At 43.2% G+C, this 16,462-nt stretch overlaps 1 protein-coding gene across 3 annotated transcripts in view; it reads left to right on the top strand.

The window, feature by feature from the left end:
- Positions 1–7,224, top strand: part of pi4kab (phosphatidylinositol 4-kinase, catalytic, alpha b) — a 127,627-nt gene extending 120,403 nt beyond the window's left edge. For 2 of the 3 annotated variants that reach the window (XM_020044505.3, XM_020044504.3), the window contains 3 exons: positions 5,150–5,239; positions 5,329–5,412; positions 5,802–7,223. In XM_020044505.3, the coding sequence (XP_019900064.1) occupies positions 5,150–5,239; positions 5,329–5,412; positions 5,802–5,853 (226 nt within the window). In that variant the 3' untranslated portion in view covers positions 5,854–7,223. Of the gene's footprint in view, positions 1–5,149; positions 5,240–5,328; positions 5,413–5,801 lie in introns of all 3 variants that reach the window. The other variant, XM_010865368.4, reaches the window with a different exon arrangement.
- The last annotated feature ends 9,238 nt before the right edge of the window (positions 7,225–16,462 follow it).

The following is a 16,462-nucleotide window of genomic DNA, read 5'->3' as shown; positions in this document are numbered from 1 at the left end:
TCTATGTGGGCAAAACAAAGCGTGCCCTCAAATTAAGAATCTCAGAGCACCATAGCATAATTCGGTGCAACAACTTGCTTTACCCATTTTTTTTTTTTAAAGAACCATTCTATTTCATCACTTCGTTATATCGGAATTGAACATTCACCCTCCCAAGAAGAGGAGGTAATCTTGCTAATCAACCTATTGCTAAAAAGAGAGACGACCTGGATCTTTAATCTTAAAACCCTTGCTCCATTCGGTCTCAATGTAGAGTTGGGCCTTAAACCATTCTTATAATACTGCCCTATTACTGCATTTTACATGGTCTATTTTTAATGCAGCCTATTGTACGCAAAATCTGTTAATGTATGTTATTTGTTTCTCTGTTTTTCCATTTTGTCACTTAATAATTGTCCAATAAGGCAATTGCAATTAATATCACCTGCATGTGTGCAACTAAATCATAAATAAGCATTTGACCTGCAGTGTTTGACATGATACCCTGAAGAAGACAGCTTGCCTGTCAAAACGTTGGTATACATTTTTTTTTGCATCAGAGCATATAGTGTGCAGCTTTTCATGGAAGTTTTTCGTTCCACTAGCCGATAATGACAACACTTATGCGTACAAACGTTTATGCCTCTTAACTTTGTCATTAGTTATACATCATTGTTCATCACATTAGAACTACACCGGTTACAATAAATAAAATTGTGATACGGATAAAGCTAAACTAGCTAGTTCAGGTAGTTGTTTACGATTGATACTTCCGATGCGGTATTCGTATAAATACGCCACTCTACGTTATTTCATTTTATCCATTAACAACAAACTCATCTGCTTTCATACTTCAGCCAAGGTTTATCTTAATATGGCAATTCATCTCTTTCAAAACAAAGTTTAACACACAATGAGTCTGTAATACAACATACAAAAATCTGAATTCACAACATGCCTGGAAGTCACACATCCACACGCACACACAAACAGGTATTTATGAACTCACAAATATTACAGTTCGTAAGCATCATTGCCTGTTAAGCAATTCTACCAATGTGTAGAAAACAATATTCTGTTAATGCTCTTTGTATGTTTTAAGAAGATGTGTTAACAAACCTTTTGTTTACTTGAAATAACATCTTAAACACCCCCGCTATTCAACATTGTTCATGCAAACTTTAACTCAACCTTCTGGGTGATCTTGTAACATTTTGCCATACAATGCTACTCAAAAGTTAATGCTGACTTAAAATACCCATTTTGCTTTCACAAGTCATCATTACTCATACATACACTTGTAACATAGTCATCAGTTTTATTTTTAACAATATTTTAAACCCAACCACGATAGAATCAACCTAGCCAAAACGTCTGCTCAACCCAGGTTTAGTTTGTTTCTTCAGAATACCAACGTCGCCCACACAATGTGTGTTTTGAGTAGTGTTATGGTGGATTACAAACCTGAGGGGTATACTACGCAGATTAAGATGTTTGTTAGTTTGCTCTGTGTTAACTTACTGAAGTTTGTGCGCGTTCAGCAATGCAATCTGAGTTTTTGCACAATGGCTCATGCTCCGTCTTCTTTCCTAGAAGTATGCACGTTTATATATAAAGGTTATGAGGAGTTTAGAGAAAGGTTAACGCCTAAATCTAACACAGTGGCGGCCAACAAAGCCAGGGAGGCTTGTTGGCAGCGTACTGATGACAGTTGATTCGTGAGAGCAGTGTTCTTGTCCTATGTTCTCTATTTTGGCTTACAGCATTTTATAGTATGATTGAGATTTAAGGACATGTAAAATAGTTCATCTAAACGTGAAATCAATTAAGATAGTTCAGTTATGGCCTACACATTAGCTACATCTCAGAAATGTACCCAGCACTGTTAATAATTTAGGATCTACTCCTACATAGAACACCTAGGTTGCAGGGCTACCTGTATGAATTTAATTATCAAATACCTGAACATTAATGCTGTGAAATGAATTCCAATTCACAATACCCCCCATGTTCTCCCAGGGGCACTCTAATATGCGTATGGTTAGAAATCGGCGGTTACGTATAGTGGTCAAATAATGTAGAACCTGTATCAAATCGAGGGAGAAGTTCGCTCAAGTTTATTGGAAAATTGCAGCACAGATGTCATTCGGTGAATGTTCCATTATCTTCTCACTGTAATGTTAGTTGCCAGCTAGCCTATTCATTAAGGGCGTTTCTACCTAGCCCAGATCATGTTTTCAAGTTATCCCCCCATGCCAGATGGTCACTGTAAACATTCCTGGGGTTATCAGAGCGCAACCTACAGAGAGATAATCTAAACAGAGATGTTTCTGTTGTTCTCATTATCTAAGCACATTCACTTCCAATGAAACATACATATTGTAATTGTTAATGCTCAGATGGCACAGCACCAATCACCATTGGGATTCCTATGGAAAAAGAATATATTCTGTATATAGCCTAGGCCCAGTATATTGCATATAGAATATAGACCAATAATTTTTTGCTAATTACTTTCGATTGCACAAAAAGCATACTTGATCTTAAGAACACTTAAATGGCCAGGGAACACAACAAATGCAACAAGCAGTTTAGTGAGAGCTACCACCTTGTGAACTGCATGGCATAGCCTACAGTATTCTTGCTCAGATGTTCACCATCACCTATGGAATACATGAAATGTCCCCTGGCAAAATATTGCAAAGCACGACACACTGCTCAACATAAGCGCATTACTCCAGCGAGTGGCATTGGAGACATCTGGCCCTAGAAGCCGGCAAAGATACCTCAGATGAGAATTAATATTTATATTAGAAAACACCATCGGGGGTAAACTAAAGGAGTTACATGGTCTTTAAACACTCTTGCCTTGCGGAGTGAGCCACTCACAATCTGTTGGGTCATCCAAATTTGTGTCTTTTTGTGGGTGGAAAGGCAGTGCTTACGTTGGGTAAACTCGAGTTAACCATGAAAATAACCTGCTCAGAGCAGTTTAGAGATGCAGTGTAAATTGCCATGGCAGCATACCCCGGGGAAAACATTCACCTTTCGTAGTACAGGTTAATCAGGAAGTTACACTCAACCTCACCAAGTTACTCCTGAAGTTACCTCAGTAATCCAGTTACCTCGCTTCATAGTATACCCCTCTGGTTTAAAACGCAGGATGTTTATCAACCAAAATGTACTACAGTTTATACTAAGGGTTATTTTCTATTTTGTGGACCATTACATTGGGTGGATCTGATCTTAAGACCCATCTCATGTTAAAATAACAAATGGGCAGAAACTCTCCAAATCATAAGTCGCGACCCCTTTATATCTTACACAAAAAAGCAAGATTTAGTAAATGCTCTCACACAAGAAATTCGGTGCTTGTGAAAAGCCACAAATGGCATGTTACATGCGCATTGTAAAACATGAAAACACTGGATGGTAATACCATCTATTACATACCCATCTTCTTTAGCACTTCAGTTGCCTGTGGGATTAAACATTCCCATACCCAACAAACCGGAAGTCCCGCCTACCAAACCGGAAGTTCCACCCATCTGTCAAATTAAACCGGAAGCCCCGTCCACTTGGGTCATAAATCAGCAAAGTGACTGAACCCACCCTATATTTCTACACACCTGTCCGTGGGTGGGATATATTAGGCAGCAAGGGTCAGATCATCTCCAAAACTGCAGCCCTTGTGGGGTGTTCCCGGTCTGCAGTGGTCAGTACCTGTCAAAAGTGGTCCAAGGAAAATCTAAGTAAACATTTGAAATCACAGGCTGTCCCAACTAGCGTGAATTTCATCACGGCAACTCATAATGTGGCTCAGTAGTGTGTATGGCCCTCACGTGCATGTATGCACCGACAAGGTCTGGCCATGTTCCTGATGAGACGGCAGATCTGGATCAGAGCATCAGTAAGCTCCTGGACAATCTGTGGCGCTACTTGGCGGCATCGGATGCATCGATACATAAGGTCCCAGAGGTTCTCAATTGGATTCAGGTCTGGGGAATGTGAGGGTCAGTCACTGGTATCAATGCCTTCGTCATCCAGGAACTGCCTAACACACTCTTGCCACATGAGGCCGGGCATTGTCCTGCACCAGGAGGAACCCAGGGCCCACTGCACCAGCATTAGATCTAATGATGGGTCTGAGGATTTCATCCCGGTACCTAACAGCAGTCAGCATTCAGGTCTGTGCGACCCTCCAAGGATATGCCTCCCCAGACAATTACTGACCCACCGCCTAACTGTTCATGCTGGATGATGTTGCAGGCAGCATAATGTTCACCATAGCGTCTGTGAAGAGAATGGGGGCATCAATGGCGGAACATGCCAATTCTGGTGTTCTCTGATGAGTGCCAATTGAGCAGTTCTGGGCTGTGAGCACGTCCCACTAGAGGATGTCGAGCCCTCATGCCACACTTAAAGAGTCTGTTTCTGACAGTTTAGTAAGAAACATGCACACCAGTAGCCTGCTCAATGTCATTATGTAGGGCTCTGGCAGTGCTCCCCCTATTCCTCCTTGCAGAAGGGAGCAGATACTGCTCCTGCTGCTGGGTTGTCCAGCTGTCCTCATGCAACGGCCCATCTCATGGTATCTTCTCCATGCTCTTGAGACTGTACTGTGAGACACAGCAAACCTTCTTGTGACAGCATGTATGGATGTGCCATCCTAGAGGAGCTGGACTACCTTTGCAACCTGAATAGGCTGCAGGTACCGCCTCATACTACGTGTAGTGACAAGGTCACTAGAAAAACACAAAACTAGAGGAGAATCAGTCAGGAGGGATGAGGAGAGAGCAATTGTCCGTGGCCACAACAAGCAAACCATTCCCTTTTTGGAGGTTGTCTTGCTGTTGCCTCTCCAGTGGACTTGTCACTTTCATTTTCACCAAAACAGGTGACATTGATTCACAATTGCTTTTGCAATGGACAGATTGGACAGATTGATAACCCTGAAGTTTAACTGACTTGGTGTTATATTGTGATGATTACATGTTCCTTTAATTCTTGAGCAGTGTATAATTGCAATACAATCACAAGTAGCTATTCATTTCTAAACAAGACGCTGGTATGCTCATGCTGTACCACCATTTTCCATAGCTTTCTTGCTTTGTGTGTACGTACTCATTTGTTTTATGACCTAGGTTATATATATTATGTTGTCTTTTAGGCCCTACATGGATGCTGTTGTTTCCTTGGTCACTCTAATGTTGGACACTGGCCTGCCCTGCTTCAGAGGACAGACTATCAAACTGCTGAAGTGAGCCAATGTTTTGTTTTTGCGTGTAGTTTGTATGTGTTTGTATATGTTAGTGTAACAGATACTGACAATCCTTGTTCTCCTCATAGGCAGAGGTTCAACCCAAGTGTGAGTGAAAAAGAGGCTGCTACATTCATCATTAAAATCATCCAGAGCTGCTTCCTCAGCAGCAGGTTAGTCAGATCATCTTCTTTAACCTTCTTATCACTTACTTGAAGAATCTATTCAATATCAGTGTCTGAGCTTATTAAATCAATTGAAATGTTTCAAACAGCAAACCCATCATTCACTGCATGCAGACTCAAAATATTTTACTCAATAATTTAGAAATCTCAAGTGTTATCATTTGACTGTATTTTCAAAAATCTTTTTTCATATTCTAAAATCTTATATATGTTTTTATGTATACGTATTTTGGGGGGCATTTTGTTTTTTATGGAGAAAAAGAGGGATTTCAATCAGAAATTTACTCCTGCTACAGTGTGTGTGCACTGGTGGCATCTTAGACCACTAGGCAACTTTAGTCATTCTTAAACAGATGTTTTCTTGTCTTGTTTTTCAGGAGCAAAACCTACGATATGCTTCAGTACTACCAGAACCAGATCCCTTACTAATTGTGTGCCTATGTGTGTGAGTGTTTGGAGTGTTGTATTTTTTGTGTCAGTCGCTAGATGTTGGTGACTGTGTGTGCTTTGTTGTTCTAGGTCGCTAGATGTTAGCGATTGTGTGTGTCTGTGTGTCTTGCCAGTCTTTCAGCCAATCCTAGGCCCCTTCTTCTTTCTCCAAAACGCTTTTCATCTCCTCGTTTTGTCTTTTGTTGCTGAAATCAAAACTGTTCAACTGGCATTTTTACTTCCCTTGAAGATAACCGTTTACTGTAATCATTTGCATGTTTAGAGAATGACAATTTTAACCATGTTTGTGCCAATTTTCAAAGATGTTTAGTTTTTGTTTCACTTTCAATATTCGTGATTTTTCTCTCGATTTGACAATATGTATGTTCAATGATAATTGTACACTTAATATAATTGTTCTTGGTTCTGACCAATGTGGCCTATTCTTTTATCTTAGACTTGGCTGTGCTAATGTGCTTCTTGTTTAATGGACCAATCAGAGTTTTGGGGATTTGTACTGGACTGCTTGTTTGATGAAACAGTAAAAGTTAATATGGACACGGGCAGCTAAACATTAATAGTATTTACTGTATAAGGGTTTTCTATTTCTTGAGTTTCCAAACTGGAGGTATGTACACACATTTGCCTTCTTTATATGAACATGGCAAGGTATGGGTGCAAAGTGACACAAAATTTTAATGGAAATGTGCCACTGTGTGTGCTGCCCTGCAAGGCTTAATGCATGGCACAGCTACACTGAAGTATGTAATGGATTGTGAATATTTCAAATATTCTTCTGTTTCTAAAGTAATGGCGAGCAAAGCACCTTGTGCCAATAGTGTGAAAGCTTTGTCCATGCAGTTTATGTCTTGAGGGTAGGGGCCAGCATTTATTTAATATTACTGATTGTAAAGATTCTGCTTCTCTTTGTACTTTATATTTATATCCATGATCCATTGTCTGTCTCTTTTTCTATGTTCATGTCTCTTAGATTTAAATGTCTTGGATAGAAAATCAAGTAAAAATATATTAAATGAAACTACTTGTCGTTCACGTTAATATTACACAATTATTAGGGTTCAGTGCCTTGCTCATGGGAACTTCAATAAACTGTTCAGTGTTGGCTTGGGGACTCAAACCAGTAACCTGAGGTCATTGGCCTGCCACACAAGGTTGTCAGCCGCACAAGGTCTCTTGCCAGTTTGATACTTGTTGTTACATTTATTCTACAGCAGGTGGCAGCACATGTCACAACATACAAAGGGAGGGTATACTTTTCTAATGAGGGTCACATAGGACTTAGAAATTCAAGGGCTGCAAATCATTTTATTATCCTGGCAAAATGCGTAACAGACAATTATTTTGTTTTAAATTACTTTTATTTTAGCAAGCAATTTTATTTATATAGCGCAATTCATACATAGAAGCAATGCAATGTGCTTTATAAAGAAAAATAAAAATATATACAAATAGAATAGCATGAAAACAAATACTCAAATGAAAACATCATAATAATAAAATGTTTTATAGGAAAATAGAAAACTAATACAAATGGGATAAAAATATAGGAAGCTAATAAAAGCTGTAAGGCAAAACAGTGCAGTTAAGTTTAAGTGCTCAGTCACAGGCGTGTGGAAAGAGAAGTGTTTTTAACCTGGATTTAAAAATGGATAAGTTTGGGGCACGTCTAAGATCTTCTGGAAGTTTATTCCAGTTGTGTACAGCATAACTGCTAAACGCAGCTTCTCCATGTTTAGTTTGGACTCTGGGCTACACTAGCTGACCTGTGTTCATGGATTTATTTAGTTTAATTGTTTTCAATTTAGTTATTTACATTCCATTTTTTAGCCTGGACTGGCAAACCTAGCCAGTCTCCAGACCTGAACCCAATAGAAAATCTTTGGAGAGAGCTGAAAGTCCGTATTGCAGAGCGACAGCCCCGAAACCTGAAGGATCTGGAGAAGGTCTGTATGGAGGAGTGGGCCAAAATCCCTGCTGCAGTGTGTGCAAACCTGGTCAAGAACTGCAAGAAACGTATGATCTCTGTAATTGTGAACAAAGGTTTCTGTACCAAATATTAAGTTCTGCTTTTCTGATGTATCTACTACGTGTGTCATGCAATAAAATGCAAATTAATTATAAAAAAATCATACAATGTGATTGTTTTAGATTCCGTCACTCACAGTTGAAGTGTACCTATGATAAAAATTACAGACCTTTACATGCTTTGTAAGTAGGAAAACCTGCAAAATCGGCAGTGTATCAAATACTTGTTCTCCCCACTGTATGTGTGTATACAGTGCTTTTGGAACATATTCAGACCCCTTCAATTTCTCCACATGTTGTGTTACAGACTAAATTATTGGGGCTTGAACAGCAGGTAAGTTCTTATTATTATTTATGCAAACGCTATACCTCGTACACTGTTTAAGCAAGAACATTCTAATGGATTTAAAAGTAAGTTTTTTGCAAATCACCTATTTTTACACCTTTCCTAAATACTTAGAGAAAGTAGTCACATTCTCAGCTATTGTAATCTGAAAAAAGTAAATGAATATATTATTCAGCAAGAAAGCAAGCAACCTTTTAGTAAATATCAACAATTTTGACCACTTTGCAAATTCCATTCCAACATCTTCCGCTTATCCGGGGCCAGGTCGCGGGGGCAGCAGTCTAAGCAGGGATGCCCAGACTTCCCTCTCCCCAGACACTTCCTCTAGCTCTTCCGGGGGGACACCGAGGCGTTCCCAGGCCAGCCGGGAGACATAGTCCCTCCAGCTTCCCCGGGGTCTCCTCCCGGTGGGATGGGATCGGAACACCTTCCCAGGAAGGCGTTCCGGAGGCATCCGAAACAGATGCCCAAGCCACCTCAGCTGAACCCTCTCGATGTGGAGGAGCAGCGGCTCTACTCTGAGCTCCTCCCGGGTAACCGAGCTTCTCACCCTATCTCTAAGGGATCGCCCAGCCACCCTGCGGAGAAAGCTCATTTCGGCCGCCTGTATCCGGGATCTTGTCCTTTCGGTCATGACCCAAAGCTCATGACCATAGGTGAGAGTAGGAACGTAGATTGACTGGTAAATCGAGAGCTTCGCCTTATGGCTCAGCTCTTTCTTCACCACGACAGACTGATACATCGACTGCATTACTTCAGAAGCTGCACCGATCCGTCTGTCAATCTTCCGTTCCATCCTTCCCTCACTCGTGAACAAGACCCCTAGATACTTAAACTCCTCCACTTGAGGCAGGCACTCTCCACCAACCTGAAGTGGGCAAGCCACCCTTTTCTGACTGAGGACCATGGCCTCGGATTTGGAGGTACTGATTTTCATCCCCACCGCTTCACACTCGGCTGCAAACCGTCCCAGTGCATGCTGAAGGTCCTGGTTAGAAGGGGCCAACACAACAACATCATCTGCAAAGAGCAGAGACGAAATTGTGCGGTCCCCAAACCTGACACCCTCCGGCCCCTGGCTGCGCCTAGAAATTCTGTCCATAAAAATTACGAACAGAACCGGCGACAAAGGGCAGCCCTGCCGGAGTCCAACATGCACTGGGAACAAGTCTGACTTACTGCCGGCAATGCGGACCAAGCTCCTGCTTCGGTTGTACAGGGACCTGACAGCCCTTAGCAAAGGACCCAGGACCCCATATTCCCGAAGCACCCTCCACAAGATGCCGCGAGGGACACAGTCGAATGCCTTCTCCAAATCCATAAAATACATGTGGATTGGTTGGGCAAACTCCCATGAACCCTCCAACACCCCGTAGAGGGTATAGAGCTGGTCCAGTGTTCCACGGCCCGGACGAAAACCACACTGTTCCTCCTGAATCCGAGGTTCTACTATCGGCCGTATTCTCCTCTCCAGAACCCTGGCATAGACTTTCCCGGGGAGGCTGAGAAGTGTGATCCCCCTATAGTTGGAACACACCCTCCGGTCCCCCTTCTTAAAAAGAGGGACCACCACCCCGGTCTGCCATCCCAGAGGCAGTGTCCCCGACCGCCACGTGATGTTGCACAGGTGTGTCAACGAAGACAGCCCCACAACATCCAGAGACTTGAGGTACTCAGGGCGGATCTCATCCACCCCCGGTGCCTTGCCACCGAGGAGTTTCTTGACCACCTCTGTGACTTCAGCCCGGGTGATGGACGAGTCCACCTCTGAGCCCTCATCCTCTGCTTCCTCAATGGAAGACGTGACAGCGGGATTGAGGAGATCCTCGAAGTACTCCTTCCACCGCCCGACGACATCCCCAGTTGAGGTCAACAGCTGCCCACCTCTACTGTAAACAGCGTTGGTAGGGCACTGTTTCCCTCTCCTGAGGTGCCGGATGGTTTGCCAGAATCTCTTCGAGGCCAGCCAATAGTCCTTCTCCATGGACTCACCGAACTCCTCCCAGGCCCGAGTTTTTGCCTCCACAACCACCCGGGCTGCAGCCCGCTTGGCCTGTCGGTACCCGTCAGCTGCCTCAGGAGTCCCACAAGCCAACCAGGCCTGATAGGACTCCTTCTTCAGCTTGACGGCATCCCTTACTTCCGGTGTCCACCACCGTGTTCGGGGATTGCCGCCTCGACAGGCACCGGAGACCTTACGGCCACAGCTCCACTCGGACTCAATATCTCCAGCCTCCCTCGGGATCCAGTCGAAGCTCTGCCGGAGGTGGGAGTTAAAGATCTCTCTGACAGGAGACTCGGCCAGACGTTCCCAGCAGACCCTTACAGTACGCTTGGGCCTGCCGAGTCTGTCCAGCTTTCTCCCCCGCCATCGGATCCAACTCACCACCAGGTGGTGATCAGTTGACAGCTCCGCCCCTCTCTTCACCCGAGTGTCCAAGACATACGGCCGCAGGTCAGATGAGACGACAACAAAGTCGATCATCGACCTGCGGCCTAGAGTGTCCTGGTGCCACGTGCACTGATGGACACCCTTATGCATGAACAGAGCTTCGACTGGATCCCGGGGGAGGCTGGAGATATTGGCCCTCATTTATCAAAAGTGCGTACACCAAATTTCCAGCGTACACCTGGCGTACACCCAAAACCACGGTGACTTTGAGATTTATCAATATGGACGTTGGCGTACGGCACTCTGAAATCCTACGCCAGCTCATCAGGTGGTGTACCCACGTTTTGAGTTAGTGCGGAAATGCGCAGAAAAAAAAATCCTAACGCACTGACAAACTAAAATATATGATATATTATGACCCACTGTAAAAAAAAAAAAACTTCAGTGTTTAGTTTTGTGCAACATGGACTTCAATGTTTAATTTGTGTGACTTTACCAAAGCATTTGATTTATATGTATTCCTTCAGATGCGAGCCTGTGCGCTTTACATGATGTTTCAGGGTTAGGCCCGGCAGTTGCGCACGGACTGGGTTCAGTAATAAAAGGCTTTTAATGACCAAAATATAATTCAGACTGACAAAATAATAAAAATGACATTCTTCTTCTTTTAAATAATAATAATAATAATAGAAATAATAATAATAACGACATTCTTCTTCTAAATAACAATAAACGTCATTAATAATAAATATCATAAAATAATAAGACCAATATTACAAATTGTCATGCAATTATTAATGTGAATGAATGGTACTCCACATCACATCATCATATTTTATTCCGCTTTTTAAACTGCCAAATGAAACAATTTTATTTCTTTCTACCTCCCTGGTGATCGTCTCAATCTCCACGTCAGAGAAGTTTCTCTTTTTTGGCATCTTCCGTGTGTCCATGGCGTAAAATGAGGGCGTGGGGGAAGTGGAGACTTGAATATATAGGGGCGTGTTATTCTATTGACGGTCGTTTTCAGTCGCGGCATTTATCAAGGGCAGGTATTGCGTACACCTGGGTACGCACAGCTTCATAAATCAGGCGGTGAGAGGAGTGTAAGCAAAATCTTACGCCAACATATACACCAGTTTCTACGCAAGAATGATAAATGAGGGCTATTGAGTCCGAGTGGACCATGTTCTCCACCGCCATTGTCGAAGCGGCCGCTCGGAGCTGTGGCCGTCAGGTCTCCGGTGCCTGTCGAGGCGGCAATCCCCTAACCTGGTGGTAAGGGATGCTGTCAAGCTGAAGAAGGAGTCCTATCAGGCCTGCTTGGGTTGTGGGACTCCTGAGGAAGCTCGGGCCTGGGAGGAGTTCGGTGAGGCCATGGAGAAGGACTATCGGCTGGCCTAGAAGAGATTCTGGCAAACGTCCGGCGCCTCAGGAGAGGGAAACAGTGCCCTACCAACGCTGTTTACAGTAGAGGTGGGCAGCTGTTGACCTCAAATGGGGATGTCGTCGGGCGGTGGAAGGAGTACTTTGAGGATCTCTTCAATCCCGCCGTCACGTCTTCCATTGAGGAAGCAGAGGATGAGGGCTCAGAGGTGGACTCGTCCTTCACCCGGACTGAAATCACAGAGGTAGTCAAGGTTGACACGCCTGTGCAACATTGCGTGGCGGTCGGGGACAGTGCCTCTGGGATGGCAGACCGGGGTGGTGGTCGCACTTCTCAGCCTCCCCGGGAAAGTCTATGCTAGGGTACTGGAGAGGAGAATACGGCCGATAGTAGAACCTTGGATTCAGGAGGAACAGTGTGGTTTGCGTCCGGGCCGTGGAACACTGGACCAGCTCTATACCCTCTATGGTGTGCTGGAGGGTTCATGGGAGTTTGCCCAACCAATCCACATGTGTTTTGTGGATTCGGAGAAGGCATTCGACTGTGTCCCTCGCGGCATCCTGTGGAGAGTGATTCGAGAATATGCTAAGGGCCGTCAGGTCCCTGTACTGCCGGCAGTAAGTCAGACTTGTACCCAGTGCAGGTTGGACTCCGGCAGGGCTGCCCTTTGTCGCCGGTTCTGTTCGTAATTTTTATGGACAGAATTTCTAGGCGCAGCCAGGGGCCGGAGGGTGTCAGGTTTGGGGACCACACAATTTCGTCTCTACTCTTTGCGGATGATGTTGTCGTGTTGGCCCCTTCAAACCAGGACCTTCAGCATGCACTGGGACAGTTTGCAGCCAAGTGTGAAGCGGTGGGGATGAGAATCAGTACCTCCAAATCCGAGGCCATGATCCTCAGTCGGAAAAGGGTGGCTTGCCCACTTCAGGTTGGTGGAGAGTGCCTGCCTCAAGTGGAGGAGTTTAAGTATCTAGGGGTCTTGTTCACGAGTGAGGGAAGGATGGAACGGAAGATTGACAGACGGATCGGTGCAGCTTCTGAAGTAATGCAGTCGATGTATCGGTCTGTCGTGGTGAAGAAAGAGCTGAGCCATAAGGCGAAGCTCTCGATTTACTGGTCAATCTACGTTCCTACTCTCACCTATGGTCATGAGCTTTGGGTCATGACCGAAAGGACAAGATCCCGGATACAGGCGGCCGAAATGAGCTTTCTCCGCAGGGTGGCTGGGCGATCCCTTAGAGATAGGGTGAGAAGCTCGGTCACCCGGGAGGAGCTCAGAGTAGAGCCGCTGCTCCTCCACATCGAGAAGGGTCAGCAGAGGTGGCTTGGGCATCTGATTCGGATGCCTCCGGAATGCCTTCCTGGGAACGTGTTCCGGGCCCGTCCCACTGGGAGGAGACCCCGGGGAAGACCTAGGACACGTTGGAGGGACTATGTCTCCCGGCTGGCCTGGGAACGCCTCGGTGTCCCCCCCGGAAGAGCTAGAGGAAGTGTCTAGGGAGAGGAAAGTCTGGGCATCTCTGCTTAGACTGCTGCCCCCGCGACCCCGCGACCCATCAAAATGATGATGATGATGATGATGACTCAAAAAAATATATGAAAATATATCTTACCAAAATCTGGATATTGCAACCACAGTAACCATAGGAACAGGTTTTTTTTTTGCAATATTTCCCAAACTTTATGTTTAACCCACTTTCCCATAAAGATAGGAAATACTGACATTTTGTGTCTATCTTCCTCTTCTTCTCAGCAATTTAAATCAGAAAAGATTACAAAAATCTCTCTTACCAAACTCGAGATACTGCAAGCGGAGTAACCATAGCAACAGGATTAAAACAAAATGGAAAGTACTCTTTGAACAAGCTACACAAAAATTGATTCACTACAATGTAGATATACTTCTCAGCTATTTAAATCAGTGTAAATTACAAAAATATTCCTTCTCAAACTCAAGCTACTGCAATCAGAGTAACCATAGCAACAGGATATTTTCAAAAAAAGCTCCAATGGAAAGTACATTCTGAACCAGATACACTAACATGGCTTAATCTGTACCTCTACTTTTCAGCTACATGTATCAAAATATTTATCAAAGAGAAATCGAGATATTGCAAACGCAGTAACAATAGCAACCCATATTTTAGCAATATTTCTCCAACATCTGCCATTTAACCCACTTTTCCAGCAAGATAAAAAATAGCACAATTATTTCGTATATTCCACTACTTCTGACCTACTTAAATCAGAAAAAAATACAAAAATATCTCTAACCAAACTCGATATACTGCAACCGAAGTAATCATAGCAACAGGCATTTTTTTCTACTTTCCAACTTTTTGCAACTTTTACACAAACTTGAACATCAGCCTTCAAAGACTTTTCATACTATTGAAATGTGTGTTTGATCACAATTTGCTATACCAATGTACCGGCCAAAATACAAACCCGATTCCAAAAAAGTTAGGACACTGTACAAATTGTGAGTAAAAAAGGAATGGAATAATTTACAAATCTCATAAACTTATATTTAATTCACAATAGAATATTGATAACATATCGAATGTTGAAAGTGAGACATTTTTTAATGTCATGCCAAATATTGGCTCATTTTGGATTTCATGAGAGCTACACATTCCAAAAAAGTTGGGACAGGTAGCAATAAGGAAAAAGTAAAATGTACAGATATGGAACAGCTGGAAGACCAATTCGCAACTTATTACGTCAATTGGCAACATGATTGGGTATAAAAAGATCCTCTCAGAGTGGCAGTGTCTCTCAGAAGTCAAGATAGGGAGAGGATCACCAATTCCCCCAATGCTGCAGCGAAAAATAGTGGAGCAATATCAGAAGGGAGTTTCTCAGAGAAAAATTGCAAAGTGTTTGAAGTTATCATCTACAGTGCATAATATCATCCAAAGATTCAGAGAATCTGGAACAATCTCTGTGCGTAAGGGTCAAGGCCGGAAAACCATACTGGATGCCCGTGATCTTCGGGCCCTCAGACGGCACTGCATCACATACAGGAATGATACTGTAATGGGAATCACAACATGGGCTCAGGAATACTTCCAGAAAACATTGTCGGTGAACACAATCCACCGTGCCATTCGCCGTTGCTGGCTAAAACTCTATAGGTCAAAAATGAAGTCGTATCTAAACAGGATCCAGAAGCGCAGGCGTTTTCTCTGGGCCAAGGATCATTTAAAATGGACTGTGGCAAAGTGGAAAAGTGTTCTGTGGTCAGAAAAATCAAAATTAGAAATACATTTTGGAAAACTGGGACGCCATGTCATCCGGACTAAAGAGGACAAGGACAACCCAAGTTGTTATCAGCGCTCAGTTCAGAAGCCTGCATCTCTGATGGTATGGGGTTGCATGAGTGCGTGTGGCATGGGCAGCCTACACATCTGGAAAGGCACCATCAATGCTGACAGTTATATTCAAGTTCTAGAACAACATATGCTCCCATCCAGACGTCTTTTCTTTCAGGGAAGACCATGCATTTTCCAACATGACAATGTCAGACTACATACTGCATCAATTACAATGTCATGGCTGCATAGAAGAAGGATCCGGGTACTGAAATGGCCAGCCTGCAGTCCAGCTCTTTCACCCATAGAAAACATTTGGTGCATCATAAAGAGGAAGGTGCGACAAAGAAGACCTAAGACAGTTGAGCAACTAGAAGCCTGTATTAGACAAGAATGGGACAACATTCCTATTCATAAACTTGAGCAACTTGTCTCCTCAGTCCCCAGACGTTTGCAGTCTGTTATAAAAAGAAGAGGGGATGCCACACAATGGTAAACATGGCCTTGTCCCAACTTTTTTGAAATGTGTTGATGCCATGAAATTTAAAATCAACTTATTTTTCCCTTAAAGTGATACATTATCTCAGTTTAAACATTTGATATGTCATCTATGTTGTATTCTGAATACAATATTGACATTTGAAACTTCCACATCATTGCATTCTGTTTTTATTCACAATTGTACAGTGTCCCAAATTTTTTGGAATCGGGTTTGTAACTTTGAAAGCATGAAAGCAAGCCCCAGTAACTTTACTTGTAAAGTTCAAATCTAGTCTATAATTGATTATTTATATTTTTTACTGTCAATCTGCACACAATACCCCTTTTCCAAGAGACTTCAAATTGAGCTCAGATGAATCACGTCATTTGATCATCATTGAAATGTCTGCACAACTTGTTTGAAGAACAACTGTGGCAAATTATTTTGAAGGGCAAGCATTTCTATATAAGGCTCACATTTCACAGTGCGTATTAGAGCACAATCTAAGCCATGAAGTCTTAGGAAATCTCTGTAGACTTTTGAAATATCATTGTGTCGAGGCATAGATCTAGGAAATAATAGCTAAAATAAATTGTTGAAGTATTGAATGTTCTATCATTGTGAAATAGAAGAAGTTTAAAAC

The sequence above is a fragment of the Esox lucius genome, chromosome 13 (assembly GCF_011004845.1).
Source record: "Esox lucius isolate fEsoLuc1 chromosome 13, fEsoLuc1.pri, whole genome shotgun sequence".
NCBI lineage: Eukaryota > Metazoa > Chordata > Actinopteri > Esociformes > Esocidae > Esox > Esox lucius.
The sequence above is the reverse complement of the archived record's forward strand: the minus strand, read 5'-3'. Positions and strand labels throughout refer to the sequence as shown.